At 36.9% G+C, this 22,570-nt stretch overlaps 2 protein-coding genes across 2 annotated transcripts; both read left to right on the top strand.

Annotated features, from left to right (window-relative positions):
- Positions 1 to 5,844: 5,844 nt before the first annotated feature.
- LOC137021196 (uncharacterized) lies at positions 5,845 to 6,736 on the top strand. The gene is made up of 2 exons (XM_067387443.1): positions 5,845 to 5,958; positions 6,067 to 6,736. Exons 1-2 carry the CDS (start codon positions 5,884 to 5,886, stop codon positions 6,733 to 6,735), a joined length of 744 nt encoding a protein of 247 aa, XP_067243544.1. The 5' UTR covers positions 5,845 to 5,883; the 3' UTR covers position 6,736.
- Positions 6,737 to 11,134: 4,398 nt separating this feature from the next.
- Positions 11,135 to 19,824, top strand: ctns (cystinosin, lysosomal cystine transporter). Its single transcript, XM_067387442.1, has 10 exons — positions 11,135 to 11,454; positions 11,536 to 11,614; positions 11,707 to 11,794; positions 12,586 to 12,689; positions 14,947 to 15,084; positions 15,172 to 15,271; positions 15,436 to 15,555; positions 16,106 to 16,276; positions 18,261 to 18,378; positions 19,079 to 19,824. Exons 1-10 carry the CDS (start codon positions 11,391 to 11,393, stop codon positions 19,246 to 19,248), a joined length of 1,152 nt encoding a protein of 383 aa, XP_067243543.1. The 5' UTR covers positions 11,135 to 11,390; the 3' UTR covers positions 19,249 to 19,824.
- The last annotated feature ends 2,746 nt before the right edge of the window (positions 19,825 to 22,570 follow it).

The raw sequence follows: 22,570 nt of genomic DNA, 5'->3' as shown, positions 1-22,570 counted from the left end.
GGCTTCCTCCGTTCAGCGGGAAGGTTTGAACTGAGGACGAGAGTGAGTTTCGCTGGAAGATGGCGATCCCGAAGCTGAGCGCGATGACAGCGCGTGGTCACCGGAGAGGTCCGGGAAGAACGTGCACGAGATGCTCGTGAGACAATCGGGAGAGAACGCACAAGAAATTGTGCGTCTTTGCTTTTATGACAGATAAGCCGACACACCTCCTTGAGGTGGGGTAGCCAATAACATGGGTGCAAAGTTGGCGGGAAAGCTTTCCCATTGTTTGGCCTCACGACTTAATCCAATGATTTATGACTACCAGATCAGATCTCCAAACGGAGTGTGTTCCTCACAGTATCATTAAACACATAGAAAAATGCATTTGTCCGTTTGGTGACATGTCTCAATGAATAGCTCGAGTCCGGAGCTTTGAAAAGAGATCAAACTCGATAGGTCAGAAAGGCATAGGAGAGAAGTTATGGTTTACAGACAAAATTATATCATTAAAATGCACACTAGCACAAATACACTCATTTAAACACTAGGAAACATGCATAGGCACTAAAATATATGAAATATATATTTCAGCATAGTGGTATATATGCAGTTAAAAGTGTATGTTTGTGTGTTTCTGTATGTGTGTCTGTGTGTGTGTTTTTTGTGTGTGCCAGTGTGTGTGGGTGCTGGAATGTGGATCTGGCCCGTAGTCCACATGAGGGGCCCCTTTGATGTCCTAAGAGCAAGGAAATTGGGCCTGCTGTGTTACCTCGGAGGGCCACAAAGGTGTCAAGTGGGCTCATCTTTAGTAGACAGTTCGGAGCCGATTTAGTGATTAAGAAACAAAGTTCATCAGGTTAAAAGCGTTCTGAAAACTACAAAGTTTATTGATTATCCTGATACGTGTGCATACGCTACACACTCAAAATGTTGTAACCTGTTTTAAATAATGTGACACAACTAATATAAGGCAGTTCAGAGAGCAAACAGGTTGTTGAAGGTGGGAAGGAGAAAGTCTGAGAATGGATAGGAGAAACAATTTGAGAGGATGAGGACGAGTGCGTATGTGAGGTGGGCGACGAGGAGGAGGAGGAGGACAAGAAAGAGGAGGAGGAGGAGGGCAAGAAAGAGAAGGAGGAGGAGGAGGAGGAGGAGGAAGACAAAGAGTGGAAATATCTGATGAAATTCGAGCAACAGTCATAGACCATGTTCTTGTCCATGGGATGACAATGAGGGAAGCAGGACTTGGAGTGCAACCCAATTTGAGCCAATTTTCTGTGTCCACCATATTAAAGAGTTAGTTCACCCAAAAATGAAAATTCTGTCATTTATTACTTACCCTCATGCCGTTCCACACCCGTAAGACCTTCGTTAATCTTAGGAACACAAATTAAGATATTTTAGTTGAAATCCGATGGCTCCGTGAGGCTTCCATAGAGAGCAATGGACACTTCCTCTCTCAAGATCCATAAAGTTACTAAAACATATTTAAATCAGTTCATGTGAGTAGTGGTTCAATATTAATATTATAAAGCGACGAAAATATTTTTGGAGTGCCAAAAAAAATCTAAATAACGACTTATTTAGAATAATTATTTCAAATAAATAATTTAAAAACACTGCTTCATGAAGCATCGGAGCACAAATGAATCAGTGTATTGAATCATGATTCGGATCGTGTGTCAAACTGCCAACGGCTGAAATCACGTAACTTTGGCGCTCCGAACCGATGATTCCTGAAGCAGTGTTTTGAAATCGGCCATCACTAAATAAGTCATTATTTTGATTTTTTTGGCGCTCCAAAAATATTCTCGTTGCTTTATAATATTAATATTGAACCACTGTACTCACATGAACTGATTTAAATATGTTTTTAGTACCTTTATGGATCTTGAGAGAGGAAGTTTCGGAGCCATCAGATTTCAACTAATATATCTTAATTTGTGTTCCGAAGATTAAAGAAGGTCTTACGGGTGTGGAACGGCATGAGGGTGAGTAATAAATGACAGAATTTTCATTTTTGGGTGAACTAACCCTTTAAGGACATTCAGAGAAGAGAACAGGTACAGTATACTACTGTATTTTTGTAATTGCAAATTTACTGTACTACACTATATGCAGCTGTTTCAATAGACATAAAGTTCATCGCTGTATGTAGAGTACTGCATGAATATTTGTTGTAACTGCACATCTACTTTTTGTAGAATTGCAAGGCTGCCACATGCAGGTGGAAGGATTCACTCGGGAGCAAGAGGCCGTGGGCGTGGTCCTTAAAGATAATGTAATACGCCTCAGAGAAATCCAGGAATGAGTGATACAAGACAACACACACTTCCAGGGAATCGACAGTGTGAGCATTTCCACAATTGACCGTGTCCTCCATCGTAACAGGATGTGAATGAAACAAGTATACAGAGTACCTTTTGAGCACAAACCATCAAGGGTGAAAGAACTGCGAGCTCAGTATGTGTAAGTAAGTGTACATTCAGAAACATTTACTGTAATCCAGATTGTCTACAGTACTAACACATACTATGTGAATGACATTACTCTTCAGTACATACAATGTATGTGAATCAGAAGTGCATACAATAGGCCTAATTGTACTCTACAGTATAGCACTGTATCTGTACGACTTACAAAAATCTAAATACAGTATATTGTATTTCTACACAGACAATATTTGACTTGGAATCCTTGGACAGACCCCATGACTTCATCTTTGTTGATGAAGCAGGCTTCAATCTAACAAAGAGGAGACGGACAGGCCAAACATGATTGGACAGCGGGCCATTGATGAAGTCCCTCGTCAATGAGGTGGCAATACTCCCTTTTAGTATTGTATACTGTAATACAGTGCATTGTAGGCTGTATACTGTACAGTGAACAAATTGTATGGCCCTGAACATTGTGCTTTCCATTTGTTAACAGTACTGACTGCTCAATAGATTTTGACTGGTTGCAGGTTCATATCAACAAAGATCAAGAATTACAGTATCACAGAGACAAGTTTGTGAGATGCAGGGTACAGTACTGTAAAAATAGGGGTACAAGGAGGAGGATGAACAACAAAAAATTGCAAAGAGCAAAGCAGAGTAGTAATTTATTATCAATTTTGAGCTACTATGATAGAACATGTTTTTGTTCATCAAAAGACAATGACAGAGAAATATTACATTTGTTTTGAGATTAAAAATGTACTTCTCCCTGAGAACTATATGTTTTGAACAATGTGTTTTCTGTTTTGTGGTGTATTGTTTACTGACTGCTTGATAGTGTATATCATTTTGATCACTTTGTTTATGATTTGAGAGCAGTGCTTGATTTTGAAGACAGGATTTTGAACACTGTTTTGCGGAAAGTTTAATTTTGTGAGAGGAGTCAGAGGTTTTGTAAATAGTGCTTGAAGATGAGGTATTGTGTTTAATGGTTTCAGAAATTGTGTTTTAGCAATTGAGAAAAACTGTAATAGAGAGCAGATTAGTTTCCAGGAAATTATTAGAGGGGTGACAAATGAAACTATTCCAAAGAGTTCTGGGAAAAGGAGAAGGAAAATGGTTCCATGGTGGACAGAGGAATGCAGAGAAGTAGTTAGAGATAGGAATAGGGCATTTTGGCAATTGATACATACTCATAATTATGAGCATTTGGTACAGTATAAAAAGGCTCAAGCATAAGTAAGAAAGACTATACGTCATGTTAAGAGGAATTATTGGTGTCAGTTCTCAAGTTCAATAGGTAGAATAGGGAGAAGTATGGGGGATGATAAGGAAGGCGGCATAAGGAGGGAATGGGACTACACTGTATTGGTCAGTGGGTGGTCAGACTGACAAGGAGAAGGCAGAGACAAAACCCACTAACTATAGAACGATTGCATTAACATCTCATGTAGGTAAAATATTGGAATGTATGGAAACTGACAGACTGGTCTGTTTTTTTAGAGAAGAAATATTTAATTCATTTCAAAGTGGGTTCAGGAAGGGTAGAGGGACAATGGATCCAGTAATATGCCTGGAAGATGAAATAAGGAAATCCCAGGTTACAGTTTTTCTCGATAGCTTAAACACATTTCTTGAAACTATGCTTCATTTTCTCAAAACAGTAAACACAAATCCATAACTTCTCACTCAATTCCCCAAACATCCTATTTTCAGGTCAAAATGAAGCTCTACACTCAAAACCATTCACTCTTGCTGAAAAACCAAACTTTGCCCTCAGACATCACACACAAGCCCTCAAACACACACACCACCACATAGTCTTACACACTGGTGAGATAAATTCAAAACAATACTACAAAAACCTAAAACAAAAACCAGTATTAAGTTGTTTTGTTTGTGGTTCACCCACCTCAAGAAACTTTTCACATGATGAACACGTGTATATAAATTTGCACATTTTTTATTCCTTAATGTACTGTACAGTACAATACACCAAACAACAGCAAAAAATATTCTGCCCCAGCATCACATCTTTAGTCTGGGACAGGCCAGAGAATCTCGTCAACATCACAGACTGCACTGGCCCTATCCAGACAGCGGGGGGAAAATCCTCTTGCATGCCTGATCCACCCCTGACACACATCAACTGAAATGTCTAGTCAGGTTTCTTCCATTCCATCGTCTCTGTGTCCTACAAAAACTGTACTGATTACTGTAACTGTAACACATCCTTTTTACAAATTGGAAGCAGACAGAAACTCTACCTGTGTGTAAGGCACTTTGATGCATGTGTTGTAACAGAGTACAGCACTCAAAAGTTACAGTACACTGAGGTACACCAGCCTGTTTTCCTCCCTGAAGGCTCTTATGATCGAGGCAACGGTGAAGGAACTTACAGTTTTTTCCAATTGCTAACACACTAAAATGACATGCACAGCACAATTATTTAAACTGACACACAGAGAGCAAAACTTCTTCTCAAGTCTCCAAAAGTCTAAACACCTTTTCTGTTTTACACACATTTTGCATTTCAAAATAGCACTTTTTAAATTCACTAAATACAGTTCTCTGCATAAGACACAACAATCTGACATAAAGTCACATGTTTGCCATTTCAAAACACTGCCATTCAAAATGACACTACATGAGCTAATTGGCCAATTACATGTGCCACCTGGCCAAACACCTCAGTGGTTAATTGTTAACACTTCAATCAGGATGTAAGCACTATGAAAAGACCACAGGTGAGAACCTTTTTTTTTTTTACAACAACAATGGAAGACATTGCAGAGAGAGGAAGAGGAAGAGGAAGAGGAAGAGGGAGGTTGAGAATAAGAGGGGGAGGAAGAGTGAGAGGTAGGGGTAGAGCAGGTAGAGGAGTTCATGGCCAAAGAAGACAAACACTTTCAAATGAAATCAGAGCAACCTTAGTAGATCATGTCATCAACCATGGGTTGACAATGCGTGAGGCTGGACAGAGAGTGCAGCCAAACTTGAGCCGTTTTACTGTCGCCTCTGTCATCCGGACCTTTAGACTGGAGAACAGGTATGTAACCAAAATTTCATGTAGTACACATGTAGTATACCCCATGTCATAGTGTATCAGTTGGGTGACACCTGTTTACTTAGTGTATGACATCAGCCATTCATGAAATGTACAAGTTTCCTGTACAATGTACTCTACTTTGGGGGAAAATATTTAGGCTGCATTGTCCAAGCCCTATATATATTTTTATTTTATTTTTTCTAAAGGACTGAGAGACGACACCATGGTGGAGGAAGGGGCCAAATGTTCACCGGGGTACAGGAAGCTGCCATTGTAAACTTGGTTTTGGAAAATAATGAAATCAGATTACGAGAAATTCAAAGCCACATCATCCAAGACAACACCTTATTCAACAACATTCAACGAGTTAGTCTGTCCACATTGGCTCGCATTCTCAAGCGAAACCAAATCAGAATGAAACAACTTTATAAGGTGCCGTTTGAGAGAAACTCTCAAAGAAACAAAGAGTTCAGACGAGCATATGTGGATGTAAGTACTATATTGACTGCAGTACACTACACACAACATTGTTTCCCAGTGTACTGGATAACACCATATTGAGTGATTTTTTTTTTTTTTTTTGTTCTTTGTTTTCAGGGAGTACTGGAAATGGATGCTCATGCAATCCCACATGAGTTCATCTTTATAGATGAGGCTGGGTTCAACCTAGCAAAGACCAGAAGAAGAGGGAGAAACCTCATTGGCCACAGAGCCATTATAGATGTTCCTGGCCAACGTGGTGGGAACATCACAATGTGCGCTGCCATCTCCAATATGCATGGTGTCCTCCACCGTCATGCCAAACTTGGACCATACAACACAGCCCATATTCTCACATTTCTGGACAGACTTCACAACATTCTCATACCACCAGAGCGTATGAATGATGCAGACCATCAAAGAAACCGGTACGTTGTAGTATGGGACAACGTGAGCTTTCATCGTGCAGCCCCAGTCCAAAACTGGTTTGCTGACCACCCAACATTTCTCGTGCAATACCTCCCACCATACTCACCATTTCTGAACCCCATAGAAGAATTCTTTTCGGCATGGCGGTGGAAGGTATACGACCGGCAGCCCTTTGTGCGCATGCCTCTTGTGCAGGCCATGGAAGAGGCATGTGATGAGATTGATGTGGGTGCAATTCAGGGATGGATAAGGCACTCAAGGCGCTTCTTCCCTCGATGTCTGGCAAGGGAAGATATTGCCTGTGATGTTGACGAGGCGTTGTGGCCAGACCCGGCTGTGCGGCAAGATGCTGCCTAATTATTGTGTATCTGCAAATATTTCTGTGCATGTGAACAATCTGATCCATATTTTAGTATTATGGCAAAGCATACTAAAGATGGGGGTGCTTTTCATTATGCCCAACAGTGTGTAGGTGGTTAGGCAAAAATCTGGTAATATGAATGAAGTGTGTGCCATTTCATGCAAAAGTTTGATTTTGATAATGCTCTGTGTAGTTTCGGTTGCAGTGCTTCATTTTGCAGGATATATGAGGTATTTTGCAGTTTGGGTGTGTGGTTTTGTGAATTGTGTTAAGTGTTTTGATAAAACCAGACTAGTTTGAAAAATTGTGTGTTAGCACAAAACTGTAAGTTTAGCTGAACTTATTGCCCAGCCTCCCTCATAGTCATAGCATCGACAAGGACATGGTCAACTAGTAGCACAAATTTCATCTGAGACTCCTTGTCTCCTTGCCCCTCATCCTCCTCTTCCTTCACCTCTTACTCCACTCCTCTCTTGCTCATCCTCTGCCTCTCTGGTGTCCTCGACCTTTTCAATCACGTCTCTCTGGATCCATTGTTCCAAAACTGAATGAACTGACTCGGGCTCTTTTATCTCTCTATTGAAGAATATGAACAATATTGAAATAATAATAATGAATAATGAATAACAATAATGAGATGAACAATATTGAATGCTAGTGCTTTCTAAATGACAACATGGTGTAGGCAATGCGAAATGAAGGGATTTGTGACTAGAGTTTTGCATTGACAGTTCAACAAATCTGATTCATGTGTCAAAACAGGGGAATAGTGTTTATAGTTTAGGGAAATGGGTATGCTGTTTGATATATGGCGTTATGGTTTTGAAATTTTAGTTCAAAAGCCTTGTTATAGTGTTTAAGCAATCGAGAAAAACTGTAATAGCGAAACAGTGGTGGCAGACTCCCTAGATGTTGAGAAAGCATGCAATATGATGTGTAAGGAGGGGTTGTTGATTAAATAAGATCTTATGATTTCCTGTATGGGTGCTCTATATATGAGAATTGGGAAATAAATATCTCATAGATATCTTGTAGAAAATGGGACCCCTCATGGTAGTGTAATTAGTCCCTTGCTTTTTACTATTATGATAAATTATGTTTTTTTCGGATGTGAGCCTGGGATTGGAAGATTATTTGTGGATGATGGGGCCTTGTGGAAAAGGGGAAGGAACATAAAATATACAGTAAGTAAGGTAGGACTGGTAGAACAGTGGTCAATGAGATGATATTTATTTGCTGGATATTTACACAGATAGATCTAAGGATCCTCAATCTGGACAAACTGGGGATCAAGGTACAGAAGAGACTGTCTGATCATTTATCCATATTTACAGTGGTGGGTATTTGGTTGGCATTGCAGTGGGTAGAAGTTAAACCAGATAAAGTTGTAATTTGTTCAGACTCTAGTGCAGTTCTAAAGAGTTTGCAATCATTCAGGTCACAATCAAGGCAGGACATATATGAGGTATTAGAATGTCACACAAGGATTTGTCAGATGGGGATGAGGATAAAGTTTACATGGGTTCCAGCACATGTAGGGGTTAAAGGAAACAAAATGGTAGATGGTTTGGCAAAACAAGCCAGTAAAAAGGAAGCTACTGAAATATAAATTTCAATAAGTAAAGCAGAAGCTAAGGCTCAAATCTGGAGGAAAATTATGGAAAAAAGGGAGACATTTATACAGTATACAATAAAAGGTTGGGACAGGGAGGGTTAATGGAAAGAAACAAAGGGAAGAAATCATTTTTACTAGGTTTTATAGGGTTGGACACTGTGGGTTAAATAAGTACTTATATATTATAGGTAAGCATTTATCAGGAAGATGTGAATTTTGCAATAGTATTGAAACTGTGATATTTGAATGTCAGAAGTATGAGAAGAAAAGGATAAAGATGAAAGAAGGCATAAGAAGACTGGGGTTCAAGGGAATTCACTTAAGGGAATACTGGAAAAAACATCAAATGACATTAGTACACATTTATTTAGTTTTCTAAAGGACACAGGTCTGGCAGATAGGATATAGTTTACAGCTCTGGGAAAGGGAAGAAGGAAGAAGGAAAGAGAAAATGGAAAGAAAGAAAATAAAAAAGAAGAGAAAAGGTATATATATATATATATATATATATATATATATATATATATATATATATATATATATTTCTTTTTTTTTCTTTACTTATCATTTAATAAATTGATAGTCCACGTTTGCTCTTAAAGAGAAGTCACGGACACTTGTGCAGATATGATTCAGTTTACAGCACTTCTCCTTCATTTCTATGGAATCCGCAAACAGGGATGTTGTTGTTGTTGACTGTTGTTGCACAACTCTGGATGAAATTCAGTGACATTAAGTTTGTAATGTGATTGGTTATCAAGGCAGATGTAATCCAAGTTAGCCGTTATGCTTTAGTCTTGTTCGACTTGATGCAGTGCTGCAGACCAATCAGTGGCTGACTTGAAGCAATGCATGCCGGTTAGAAATTTGGTCCGACTTGAGACAACGCCATGTGACTGTGATGTATGGCATGAAAGTACCCGGGAGCAGCCGGCTGAGTCAGCCAGCGCAGTTTTTCAAGAGCAGCTGCACGGGCTCTGATGACGAGCTGTTCCACGATTGGCCGGATTCACCGCATGACAACGATCAAGTGTGTTTTGTGGTTATTCTCACACCTTCAGTTCCACTAATGCTCACAAATCTGTATTTTTATAACAGTTAAAGCTCTTTTCATGTAGTCGTGATGTTATATTATGTCATTTTTATATCTATATTTTATATCTTATAACTTTATTGAATTGTATTCTTGTAAAAACAGACGCTGTAAGCAGTACAGAAAGTATTAACTGAAAATGTCTCTGAAACATCTGTGTATTAGACAAATATTGCATTTATTTCACTTCAGCCCTTAAACGCTAGTTTTTTGGGTCGACAGATTATAAAAACTTCTGGGTTTTTTTTAGCTTGTTTTCTGTACACCTTGTCACACAGCAGCTTTAAGGCATTGTTCTGTTTTTTGTTATAATTCATAAATGACAAGGAGGCAGCCTCACGCAATACAATGGAGACGGTTGGTTTGTCCCTACAAAATACGTCATCCCTGAGGTACTGTCACTTTCAGGCAGTATCAACAGCAGCCTATGTTCCATTCAGAGGACACTAAAATGTCTACAAAATCTGTGCGACAAACAACAAGCGCATAAAGTTGTTCCAGCTACTCTACACAAAATGACTTTTCATTAAGATGAAGAACCGAAAATAAAGAGGTCCTATTTTTATCCATGCAAACTGTGGAAATCTGTACACACACGCAGAGATTTTGGACACTTTCATCTGTGCGGTCAAAGAGCTTAGAACCCAAGAGGCCACACTTTGATACTTTTTGGGTAACAGCCACTAGATGGCGCTCCAGTAGCGCGGCCGCCATTATGGGGTGAAAATACTAACTGGACCATTGAATCATTCACATCTTACGCACCCAAAATCGCCGAATTTCACTGCCAAATCAGAAGTGCAATAGAACAGTTTTTTAAATTAAGTCACCAGTAAATTGTATGATCCTACAGTAAATGTTGTATTGTCTTATATTATGTTTTATTTTACCAGTTGTGGAATCCAACCATTCATCCATCTGAGGTAACGTAGTTAGCCTACTTTATTGAGTATTTACATTTTATGCAACTTCACACATTTATTCATAGTAAATTAATAATAAATTTAAGATCATGTTTGCAGAGATCAATATATTTCAGATCTAGTGGAGTAATAGTAATAATAGTATCACTAGGTGTAAATTTAAATATTGTACATTTTAATGAATCACACTACAAACATAATGATCTTATAATACATGATGCATTGCTGTGTCCGTTATCACATAATTCCCACTTTTGGACACTTTTGCTTTAACGGACATTAGACAACACTGCAAAAACAAGCTGTTATACTCATATATTGTCCAACATTCCCAATTTTTCTGATGCATGTCCTTAATTTAATTTCATATGTTGGTAATAATTCAGTGTTTATAAGCCTTTTAAAGAATTTTAACCCAAACTTACTGAGTTTTTAGAGAGCAAAGGTTTTGTGAAAAAAGTGTAAGACTTAAACACAAAGTGTGTAAAATAAACTGTAAAAAGGATGATCACTAGTGATAGTATTTTATTCTGTGTTGTCATCAATCAGGTTGGATTTCAGTTTTAATGTACGTTTTTTTACAAAGCAGCTGATATTTTCATAGAAACTAGTGGACTGACGACTCGCTTTCACCCCAAAATGGCGGAAACGCAGGGCGGCTGCTGGGCGCCGGTGTTCCAATGGAACGTTCTATTGAGTGTCGGCTCGCTTCTTTGGTGCACTTCACGAGGCGAGGTGACCCACAGTCAGCTGACCCGTGTCATGTGATCTAATATGTCGCACGCGGAACTACAGACTAATAAACATCAGCTTCCTCCTGTGGTAGAGTCTGCGCTCACTGTTTTATATGTACTGTATGATTAACTTATCGACTGACGGTTGATTAAATGTAGTTAATCTGAGTTGTGTCTTTTAAACACTACTGGACGTGCTTAATTTATTTTCGCTTTACATTTAAAGAGAGCGCATGACTGAACAGTAATAAGTACACTCGTGTAAGATTTTAAATGCAATGTCAAGATGATGCATACTGTGTTATTGTCTCTCCTAACGCTGTCTGTCTGTGCGCACACGGCGTTTGGTGGTGAGTATAATGGTTTAAATACAAAATGAAGATATTACACAAGAAAAAGAGAAGGAGAAGTTAATATTACTATATTTACAGATGCAGAAGTGACCATCAAAGCGCCAGCAACAGTGAATCTACAGGAAAAATCCTCAGAAAACATCAACTTTACACTAAGGTATGACTGAAAGTCATGATTTGTGAATTCACTCTTCTGTCACGTTTTGGGAAATCATTTAATTTTGTCTTGTCATGTGTTTATATTATCAGTTCATCGTTGAACACATCTGTAACAGTTTATTTCAATATCACATTTACATCAAAAAATGTCTCTTCAATAATTCAACTGCCTGATGAGGTATGTGCACTTTTTTCTATCGTATTTGAATACAAATGACCCTTCTGTTTTAATCATATTCAAAATTTGATGTTGAATACAAAGACTATGTTTGTTATTACAATTCACTCTGATAGGAACTAGTAAATTATTTAGAAGTTAATCATTTATTGTTTATTTTTGTCCTTGTTCAAGATAAATACTGTTTTCTATAGAAGCTTGTTTCTCCCACTGAATAAAAAAAAAAAAAAAAAAAAGGTAATTGTGACTTTTTATCTCACAATTCTGCCTTTTTTCCCCTCAGAAATGAAGTCAGAACTGCAAGTTATACTCGCAATTGTAAGAAAATGTGAGGTGAATTTTTTTACCTCAGAATTGGATGTTATAATTTGCAATTGTGAGAGAAAAAAAGAATTGTGAGATAAGAAGCCACAGTTGTCTTTTAACTTTTATAAACAAGCTTACATGGTATTCTGTGCCAATTTACTATATTATATTATGATGCCTGCTTTCATACAGAATATGTAAAAGTCTGGATTGGAGCTTTTTTTTATTAAATTTTCAGATTGACTATATCAGGCATCATATTATAAGTCATAACATAAAGTAATTGTGAGTATTAAAATCTCAATGTCTATGACATCCAAATCCAATCTATCCATTCTAGCAGTCTATCTAATAATCATGTATCAGGATTATTTTTTTGAGCTGGTTTATACATGAATAATCAGATTAACTTGAAACAAATGAATCCCATATAACACCTGTCAACTTAAGCAATGTTAAAGAACTATGTTTTTCATCTCGCACAGGTCGTTGTGCCAGCAGGAAACGCATCTGTATCTTTTGAAGTGCTGGCAAAAGGGGTTGGTCAGGTGACCGCTTACCTTTACAGCAATGACACTCGCATAAAAAGGTGCGTTGTAAGCTAAATTCTCTTAATCTGTCACCAATTAAACACAGTATTGGATGAAAATTAAACAAGTTATCTTCTACAGCTTCCTATTGTTTCTCGAGAACTCTTAGGCCTACATTTTGTTCAACACATGGGCATCCTTTATAAAGTTTTCATTTTTCCGATACTTTTATTTTTTTGTTGTCAGTTACGGTATGAAGCAACATGAGTGGATGGATTATAACCAGATTAGGAGACATTTGCATCAGCAGCTTGCAAAACCAGTTCTATTTATTTAGTTCCTTAATTCAGGGGAATTTTTAGATTGGTGTTTGTGTGGCGCTGGATAGTAGGTGATCTGTATTAGTCTTCTATTTGTCAGCTGTTTTTTAAATTTATTTTTAGTTTTAGTCTTAGTCCTGTACCAGATGTACGTTTTAGTTTTTATCATATTTGGTCTACCGTGCCCTGTTTTTGTTTTTACACGACTAAATGTCTGGGCATTTTTGTCTAGTTTCAGTCAATGATTTCGATTTCAGTCACAATTTCGTCAGGGTGCATAATGGTTAAATTATTTTGGTTAAAATTTTAATCACAATGATTGTTTTCATTTGAGAAATTTATTTTGATGTTTCATCAAAACTATTGCACTTTTATCTATAAGCACAAATCAAGAGAATTTCAACTCAAATGCATGGTTTATTCTAAAACATAGTTTCCTGATTTATTAATGGCTATTTATCATATAAATTAACACACTCTCTACATTATGATAACTGGTAAAACAAGAAAATTCTCTCAAATTAAAACAGTGAAATTCCTAGTAGTTATTCCAATAATTCCGGAATAACATTAATGTTTTTCTAAAGTATTTCTATTACTTTGTTTTTCTAAGAGAAATTTTGGTATAGTTTTTACTTTTTAAATACGTTTTAGTCTTGTCTTTTTCGTCAACGATATTCCATGTTGAAATAGTTACAGTCACATTTAATGACATTGGTGTTATCTCGTCATCATCTCTTAGAATCTTGTCTTAGATTTCATTAATGAAATTAACATTTGTTCTATACAATTTAATTTAAATTGAAATGAAAAAGTTTCTTTAATATTTTAATACTGAGTATTTTGTGAGGGGGGGGAGATGTTAACTAAAAGCGTCCCTATTATGCTGTATTTCAGAGGTTCCTAATTTTGTTTTGGAGGTCTCCGACAACAGGTTTACATGCATTGAATGTCAAAAAAACACTTACATTTTCACATAATATACATATGCACTTATTGGTCAGATGGCCCAGTCGGTTGTGATTGGTCTACTGCTTACAGCGTGTGCCAGAAATGAAATGCACAGCAAAATCATGTCCACTCAGAGAACACATGGTCCCTCTCTACATAGAGCTAAAATAACACTGAAGCAGAGTTAAAGTTAATGAGATAATATGCAGTTTTTGGAGTTGTTTTATCAGATCTTGAGAGATTTAATGTCTTTTATCTTCAATTGAGTTCATCTTAGGCTGTGGCTGGAAGTCAGTTGTAGTTCTTGTGTTTCACTTCAGTAATTCTGCTTGTTAACAGCAGGTGTTCCTAACTAATGGTCAATCATCACTTAATTATTACATTAACTTTAACTCTGCTTCAGTGTTACTTTAACACTATATAGAAAGGGACCGTATGTACCCTGAGCAGAATTAATTTACCTCTGGGGATTTTGCTGTGTGCGCACCATCCAATCATGTTGCAAATCTTTTGAAAGTTTGCAAAAAAAAAAACAAAAAAAAAAACCCTAAATGCAAATTGGGTGCACTTCCATCAAGTTGTTTGAGTGGATGGCGTTGGTATGGGTAACCTAGTAACCGACAGTAATAAAACATCATGAATGGAAACAGCTGATTAGTCACATGGGTTTAATATTCGCTACTTCCGAATTTATTCGGCAAATGTGTTTCCATCTCCCATTATTCCCATTAACTCTTTAAAAAACACCTCACGCAAGCGTAAAAACTTTTTTGCGAATTAAGGGATTTTATTTTCTGAAATTTGGTGTAACATAGCTAGTGATACAAACGGTAACGATGGCCTTTGGAAGGGCATGACTGCATAACTCCATTTATCGTGCGCTTTGATCTTTGAAACTTTGCAGACCTTTTACAGTCACAAACAGTCATATAACACACTACATGAAAGGTAATATCCCAATAAGCATAATAGGGGTACTTTAACACAAAGTAGATATTTTGATAAATAGTGACAAATAAAAGCCTATATTGAATTATTTTTCCAGCTTTGAAACACGAATCAGATTCTTGATTGTCAGAAGCAATGTCCTTTTCATCATCAACCAAATCATTGGCTGGATTTACTTCCTGGCCTGGTCTGTGTCGTTCTACCCACAGGCGTATGAGAACTGGAAACGCCGCAGGTACAAGATTATCTTTGAGACTTAGAGATTAAAGATTTAGACGGAATGAAAACATGATGAATAACGTGTGTGTTTTGTTTCATACAGTGTGGTGGGCCTCAATTTTGATTTCCTCGCTCTCAACCTGACTGGATTCATTGCTTACAGTGTGTTCAACGTTGGCCTATTCTGGGTGACTTATATACAGGTGCAAGCAATTAACAGCTTTCAGGGTGTCAAATTTATTTGGAAAAAAAATGACACACTTAAAGTTTAGTGCTAGTTGTGCTAAAGCAGTAAACTGTCTTTTAGCTATTGTCTGATTGTTTACTAGCAGTTTTTCAATGGAGATGTTAAATGGTGCATCTACAGGAGGAGTTCTTGAAGAAAGATCCGAATGGTGTCATTCCTGTCGATGCCAATGATGTCTTCTTCAGTCTCCATGCAGTAGTTCTCACTCTCGTCTATATTTGCCAGTGTGCCATCTATGAGGTAAACATTGAAACATTAATGTGTAAATATTATAAATAATAATAATATTACAAATACATATTAATTTAAAAGTTTGGGGTCAGTTTTTTATTTATTTATGTTTTAGATGTACTCAATTCAGAAATGACAGAAAAGTGACGGGAAAAAAGTTGTTAAATTATGAGAACAAATTCGTAATTTAATGAATTTGTTCTAGTAGTTTAATGACTTTTTTCTCTTAATTTAATGAGCTTTTTCTCAACATTTTATCTCGACCTTTTTCTTGAAATTTAACAACTTTAATCTCGAGATTTATTTTTTTATTATTGCTTGGCCCTAATCCTCTTCCGTAATTTCAGAATGTTACTGTTTTTACTGTATTTTTCTTCAAATAAATGCATTAAAAAAATCTTACTGACCCCAAACTTTTGAACGAATAATAATAATAAATATCAAATAAAGTAATAATTAGTAAAATACGTTTTTTTTTTGTATTGTATTAATAAAAATTGCAATAAAGAAAATGAAATCGCATTGCTTCTTAAACTGTTCTTAATTTTTTTTTATTTAGAGAGGTGGGCAAAAAGTTTCCAAAGTGGCCATTGGGTTATTAGTGATTGGCTGGACCTTTGCGTTTGTCTCCCTGTTTGTTGCGGTGGCACAGAAGATCTCCTGGCTGGATTATCTGTACTATTTCTCTTACATTAAACTGGGTGTCACACTTATAAAGTACATCCCTCAGGTACAACTCCTCTATCTCACACCACAACAGCACAAAACATGTTTTAAAGCTGCTCCCACAAATTAAAATTCTGTCATCATTTACTCACTGACTTGTAAAAATCCAAAATGACTTTCACTTTTCAATGAAGTACAAAAGGAGATGTTTATCACATGTTTTTTTTGGTCCTCACAAACAAAAGTGCATGAGAACTGGGGCTGTCAAACTCCAAAAACAACATTTCATCCTCTGTTGTAGCTGTCAAAGCTCAGTCACACTTGCATTCAGTTGAAAACATTTAGTGAGTTTTGTTCAGTCATGAGAAACATGAGAATCAATCCTGGCATGACGTGTCTCTTTAGCCACCATGTTTGAATATTCACATGCGTGAAAGAAATTTGAGAGCCATGGTGGATTTGTTGAAAAATGTCAGTTTGTAATGCCATTATGACAGAATTTTACATTTTTGAGTGAACTATCTCTATAGAGATGAAGGCTATTCATAGGCCAGTGCAGTAGATTTTGATGCAGTTCACTGCAATGCTAAACATAGATTTCACACTTCCCCTTTTTAAACGGAATTGTACTCTTGCTTATACTTGTGGCTTGTAACAGTAGATTGAGAGAGTTTCCAATGAAACAGAATAAGTAACCCTTCTAATGTTTCAAGAAAGTGTTCGCCGAAGTGTAATATATTTTATTTCGATAGAATTTGATTGTATGACATCATTTCTGTGAGACATTTTAGGGCAAAATCTTAGATAATATAACTTTTTTTGGTCAAATTTGATTCATAAGAAAAAATGATAAAACATACACATATTACTTATAGGAAACAAAGGCCACATCCACACGAAGCCAGAGTTTTCCCTATCAGATCTTTCCTTCTAAAAAAATTCCATAAACACGACGTTGTCTCAAGAAATATCTGTGTACACAGGAAACCACTGAAACCGACTCAAAATGATGTATAGGGCGGGCTGATATATCGAATGCTTTTGTCACACGCATTTCGTCAGTAAAACCGGTTCCCTGATTCCCGCTATATCGCCATCACCTGCTTTCAAATGGAGCAGCATTTAATAGACAGAGCCGTAGTTCACTGACAAGATGCGCAATATCACGTTCATTATCTAAGGCGATTCATCTGCGATATGAACGTGATATTGCGTGGCTTGTCAGTGATCTACGGTTCTGTCTATTAAATGCTGCTTCATTTGAAAGCAGGTGATGGCGATATAGCGGGAATCAGGGAACCGGTTTTACTGACGAAATGCGCGTGACAATCGCATGCGATATATCGCCCAGCCCTACATGCAATGACTATCCATTATGACATGTTGACATTTTTATCTTACTTTTTTTAATATTTGGCATGTTTGTGTGCTGTTGCACATCCCTGTATTTGTAATAAGCAGAGTGTCTGCGCATTGTGTATGCGCAATATTACTAGTAACACACACTTTAAATTAAAAAAAAAAAAAAAAATACTGCACCATTGACTTGGTGCGGTTGTCGCTCCTGAAACTTACAGTGTGTATGAGGCCATATTCTCCCATAACTAATTAATTATATTAATACATTAAAGCGACATCCCTAAAAAGTCTTGTAAAAAAGGCACTTATCTAGACAGAAACCAAAAGGGCTGGTGCTTGAGCACCACTTAGGGTCTATCTCTGCATGTGCCTGATGGAATATGTATAATATACTATATTCAAATATGGATCAATTGCATTATTATAAAAAAAGATTGTTTGTTTACATATTCTAGACATTTTCACAAAGCTTTGTTCCAGTATTCAAAAATATGTAGTATTTTTTTAGCATATTCTTTATTGAAAACAAGTTAAAATATAATATATTTATTTATATATATATATATATATATATATATATATATATATATATATATATATATATATATATATATATATATATATATATATATATATATATATTTTATGTAGCATAGTTTACACTTTAATAATTGTGAATTATTTTTTAGGCTTATATGAACTACCGCAGACAGAGCACAGAGGGATGGAGCATCGGGAATGTGCTGCTGGACTTCACAGGGGGCAGTTTCAGTTTGATTCAGATGTTCCTTCAAGCCTATAACAATGGTAAGACCACACAAACACTTTCATTTCATACTGGAATGAAATGCTTTAAAGGGTTAGTTCAACCAAAAATGAAAGTTCAGTCATTTATTACTCACCCTCATGTCGTTTTACACCCGTAAGACCTTCGTTCATTTTTGGAACACAAATTAAGATATTTTTCATGGCTCAGCAAGGCCTGCATTGCCAGCAAGATAATTAACACTTTCAGTGCCCAGAAAGCTACTAAAGATTTATTTAAAACACTTCATGCGATTACAGTGGTTCAGCCTTAATGTTATGAAGTGCTCCGTATTACTGATTCGAAACAAAAGATTCGTAAAGCTTCATGAAGCAGTGTTTTGAAATCGCCCATCACTAGATATTGTTGAATAAAGTCGTCATTTATTTAATTTTTTTTAGCGCACAAAAACTATTCTCGTCGCTACATAACATTACGGTTGAACCACTGAAGTCACATGAACTGTTGTAAATACATCTTTAGTAGCTTTCTGGGCATTGGAAGTGTTAATTATCTCGAGCCATCAGATTTTATGAAAAATTAATTTGTGTTCTGAAGATGAACGAAGGTCTTACGGGTGTGAAATGACATGAGGATTAGTAATTGATGACAGAATTTTAATTTTTGGGTGAACTAACCATTTAATAAGGTTAAAATGCACACAAATAACTGTTTTAATTTATGTGTATTTTTACTTGACAGATAAATGGAAGTTTATATTTGGAGACCCCACAAAGTTTGGACTGGGCGTGTTCTCCATATTCTTTGACGTTGTGTTCATCATACAGCATTATTGTCTGTACAGAAACCGAGAGCCACTGTATCATGATTTAGATGAGCAGAATGATCAACACACCGATGTTAAAACATGAATGGGGACATGGCAATAACATGAAGGTTTCTTATGGACTTTTATGTCTTTTTGTACACACTAATCTTAGGTGTGAACCAACTATTAAAGGGAATTATATAAATGTGTATCTTAGATTTTGAAAGCAAAAAAAGCACTTGTTTCATATGAATTAGTCTATATATTTATAAATAATTTTTCTTTTTCCAATAAAATTATGCTGTCTCAGGTAAATTACAGGAGCTGGTACTGTATTGAAATGAATGCTTTCTACTGTATATTTATTTGTTTTACACTGCCACCTAGTGGCAGTAAGATAAACTACATGAGACGAATACTCAGGACTGCCAAAGACTAGGTGGTGTTACTAAAGTTTTTTTTTATTTTTATTTTATTTTTTTTATCGTTTTAGTCTGTTAACTATGTGTCCCGTTACTGGAACACACAGTTAACAGGCTAATGTAACGTTACTTTAAAACCTTTTAGCAGGCTTAATTTTTTTGATATCATCAACTTAAAATCTAAAACACAACTTCGGTATACAAATTTCTTTGATAATCATTTTTAGACTCAAATATTTTGTACAATACATATTGCGTATACAATAACAATGTTTAGTTCAGTATACCTTACAGTAAACCTACTAAACTTGCATAACTTTTGAAGTGATTCCCTCCTGTAATAATAAGTGTGTCTTCTAAAACATTCATGAATTTCAACTATTAAAGGACGATGCTCAAAAAGGGGAGTGATAGTTAACAGGTTAAAACAAAATAAAAATATAGCTGCGAGCAGCGATGGCGGGCCCAAGCCCGGTGGCACCGCCACCCCGGTGGCTTCAGGGCAACTGTGCACAGCGGGCAATAGGCACTTAAAACGGTTAAACATCAAAGGACTATGTCAAATTCACTCCACATTTACTGCACTACAAGGTGCCGCTATAGAGCCCCTCCTCCCTTCCCATTTTCAAAGGATTACATGTGCCAAGTTTTAACATTATTCTGATGAATTTTGAAGCAAATCAGGTAAAAATAAGAGGGTGATCTCAATGTATGCTGAAAGTGACACATTTTCTGCTTCCAGTTGGTGGCGCTATGACTTTGAATCACAATAGTCAAATCCATGTGATCAGCCTTGTACAACGAAGGCTAAGCCAAAGTTTCATCAAAATCAATTAATGTATGCAGAAGTTATAACACTTTGTTTCCCTTTTCTTGCCATAAATTCGTTGCCTCGCCACGGCCAAACCGTTTGAGATATCCAAAATCCGTTTGCAATTAAACAACTTCAATGTGTTCGCAACAAGTTAAAAAAGCTTGGTGTAAATTGGATAAACCCTGTAGGAGTAGTAGTATAAAATTCATAGCCTGTTTTTTCAAAAAATTAACATTCAAACCAAAATAGCTGACTTCCTGTTGGTCGGAGCTAATGAATGTAAATTAGAAAATTGTCCGGCTTGATGAGAATAATATGTGTACCGAGTTTGGTGACTGTAGGAAAAACTAACCCCCCCACTTTTGTCAAAAGGTGGCGCTACTGAGCCCCTCCACCACGCCCATTTCTATGGCTTTGTCCATGTCTACTGGTTGACAATATTGATGTGTGTGTCGAGTTTCATGCAATTTGAAGCATGTTAAGAGCCTCAAAAACACTCAAGAATATTATTACAGTTTGACCTGTTGCCATGGCAACAATATTTCAAATATCAAAAATCCTGTCATAGGTCTACATCTGCTGTGTATTGACATTACACTGATGAAGTTTGAAGCAAATCAGGTAAAAATAAGAGGGTGATCTCAAAGCATTTTAAAAGTGATACACTTCTTGCTGCCATTTGGTGGCGCTATAACTTTGACTCACAATAGTTACATCCATGTGATCAGACTACTACAACCAACACACTCCTGAAGTTTCATAAACATCAATCAATGTATGCAGAAGTTATAACACATTTCCTGTTTCCCTTTTCTCGCCATAAATTCGTTGCCTCGCCACGGCCAAACCGTTTGAGATATCCAAAATCCGTTTGCAATTAAACAACTTCAATGTGTTCGCAACAAGTTAAAAAAAGCTTGGTGTAAATTGGATAAACCCTGTAGGAGTAGTAGTATAAAATTCATAGCCTGTTTTTTCAAAAAATTAACATTCAAACCAAAATAGCTGACTTCCTGTTGGTCGGAGCTAATGAATGTAAATTAGAAAATTGTCCGGCTTGATGAGAATAATATGTGTACCGAGTTTGGTGACTGTAGGAAAAACTAACCCCCCCACTTTTGTCAAAAGGTGGCGCTACTGAGCCCCTCCACCACGCCCATTTCTATGGCTTTGTCCATGTCTACTGGTTGACAATATTGATGTGTGTGTCGAGTTTCATGCAATTTGAAGCATGTTAAGAGCCTCAAAAACACTCAAGAATATTATTACAGTTTGACCTGTTGCCATGGCAACAATATTTCAAATATCAAAAATCCTGTCATAGGTCTACATCTGCTGTGTATTGACATTACACTGATGAAGTTTGAAGCAAATCAGGTAAAAATAAGAGGGTGATCTCAAAACATTTCAAAAAGTGATACACTTCCTGCTGCCAGTTGGTGGCGCTATAACTTTGACTCACAATAGTCACATCCATGTGATCAGACTCCTATAACGAACGCACTCGTGAAGTTTCATAAAGATCAATATATGTATTAAGACGTTATAACACATTTCCTGTTTCCTTTTTCTCGCCATAAATTCGTTGCCTCGCCACGGCCAAACCGTTCGAGATATCAAAAATCCCCTGGCAATTTTTAATCATCAGTGTCTTGACTTCATGCTGACCGAGTTTGGTGGCGATCGGATTAATCGTCTAGGAGGAGTATATCAAATTCCAGAGCATGCGTTTTTCAAACAACCCTTAATAGCTGACTTCCTGTTGGCGTGGCGATTAACTTAGAGCGCGAAAGTTGTTCGGCCCGATGAGGTCTATATGTGTACCGAGTTTCATACTAATACGTGCAAGCATGTTTAATATATGGACCAAATTTTCAGACTTTTTTCAAGGGGGCGCTGTCGAGCCCCCCTGCCACGCCCGGGTACCAGCCTCTCCGGCGTCCTAATGGCCGCGGATTCCAATGTGTGTGCCAATTTTCAAGAGTTTTTGAGCATGTTAAGGCCCCCAAAAAGCCCCGGAAGACGGAAAAAAAAAAAAAAATAAAAAAAAAAAAAAAAAAATAATAATAATCCTTAGAAGAACAAGAGGGCCCTGCGCGAATTTTCGCTTGGGCCCTAATAACATTAAATTCTATAGTAACGACGTGACGCAAACATACGTGTTTACGCTCTTGCGTCACGAGCGCAGC

Source organism: Chanodichthys erythropterus, chromosome 6 (genome assembly GCF_024489055.1).
Source record: "Chanodichthys erythropterus isolate Z2021 chromosome 6, ASM2448905v1, whole genome shotgun sequence".
Taxonomy (NCBI): domain Eukaryota; kingdom Metazoa; phylum Chordata; class Actinopteri; order Cypriniformes; family Xenocyprididae; genus Chanodichthys; species Chanodichthys erythropterus.
Note: the sequence above shows the minus strand (reverse complement) of the source record. Positions and strands in the feature narration are given on the sequence as shown.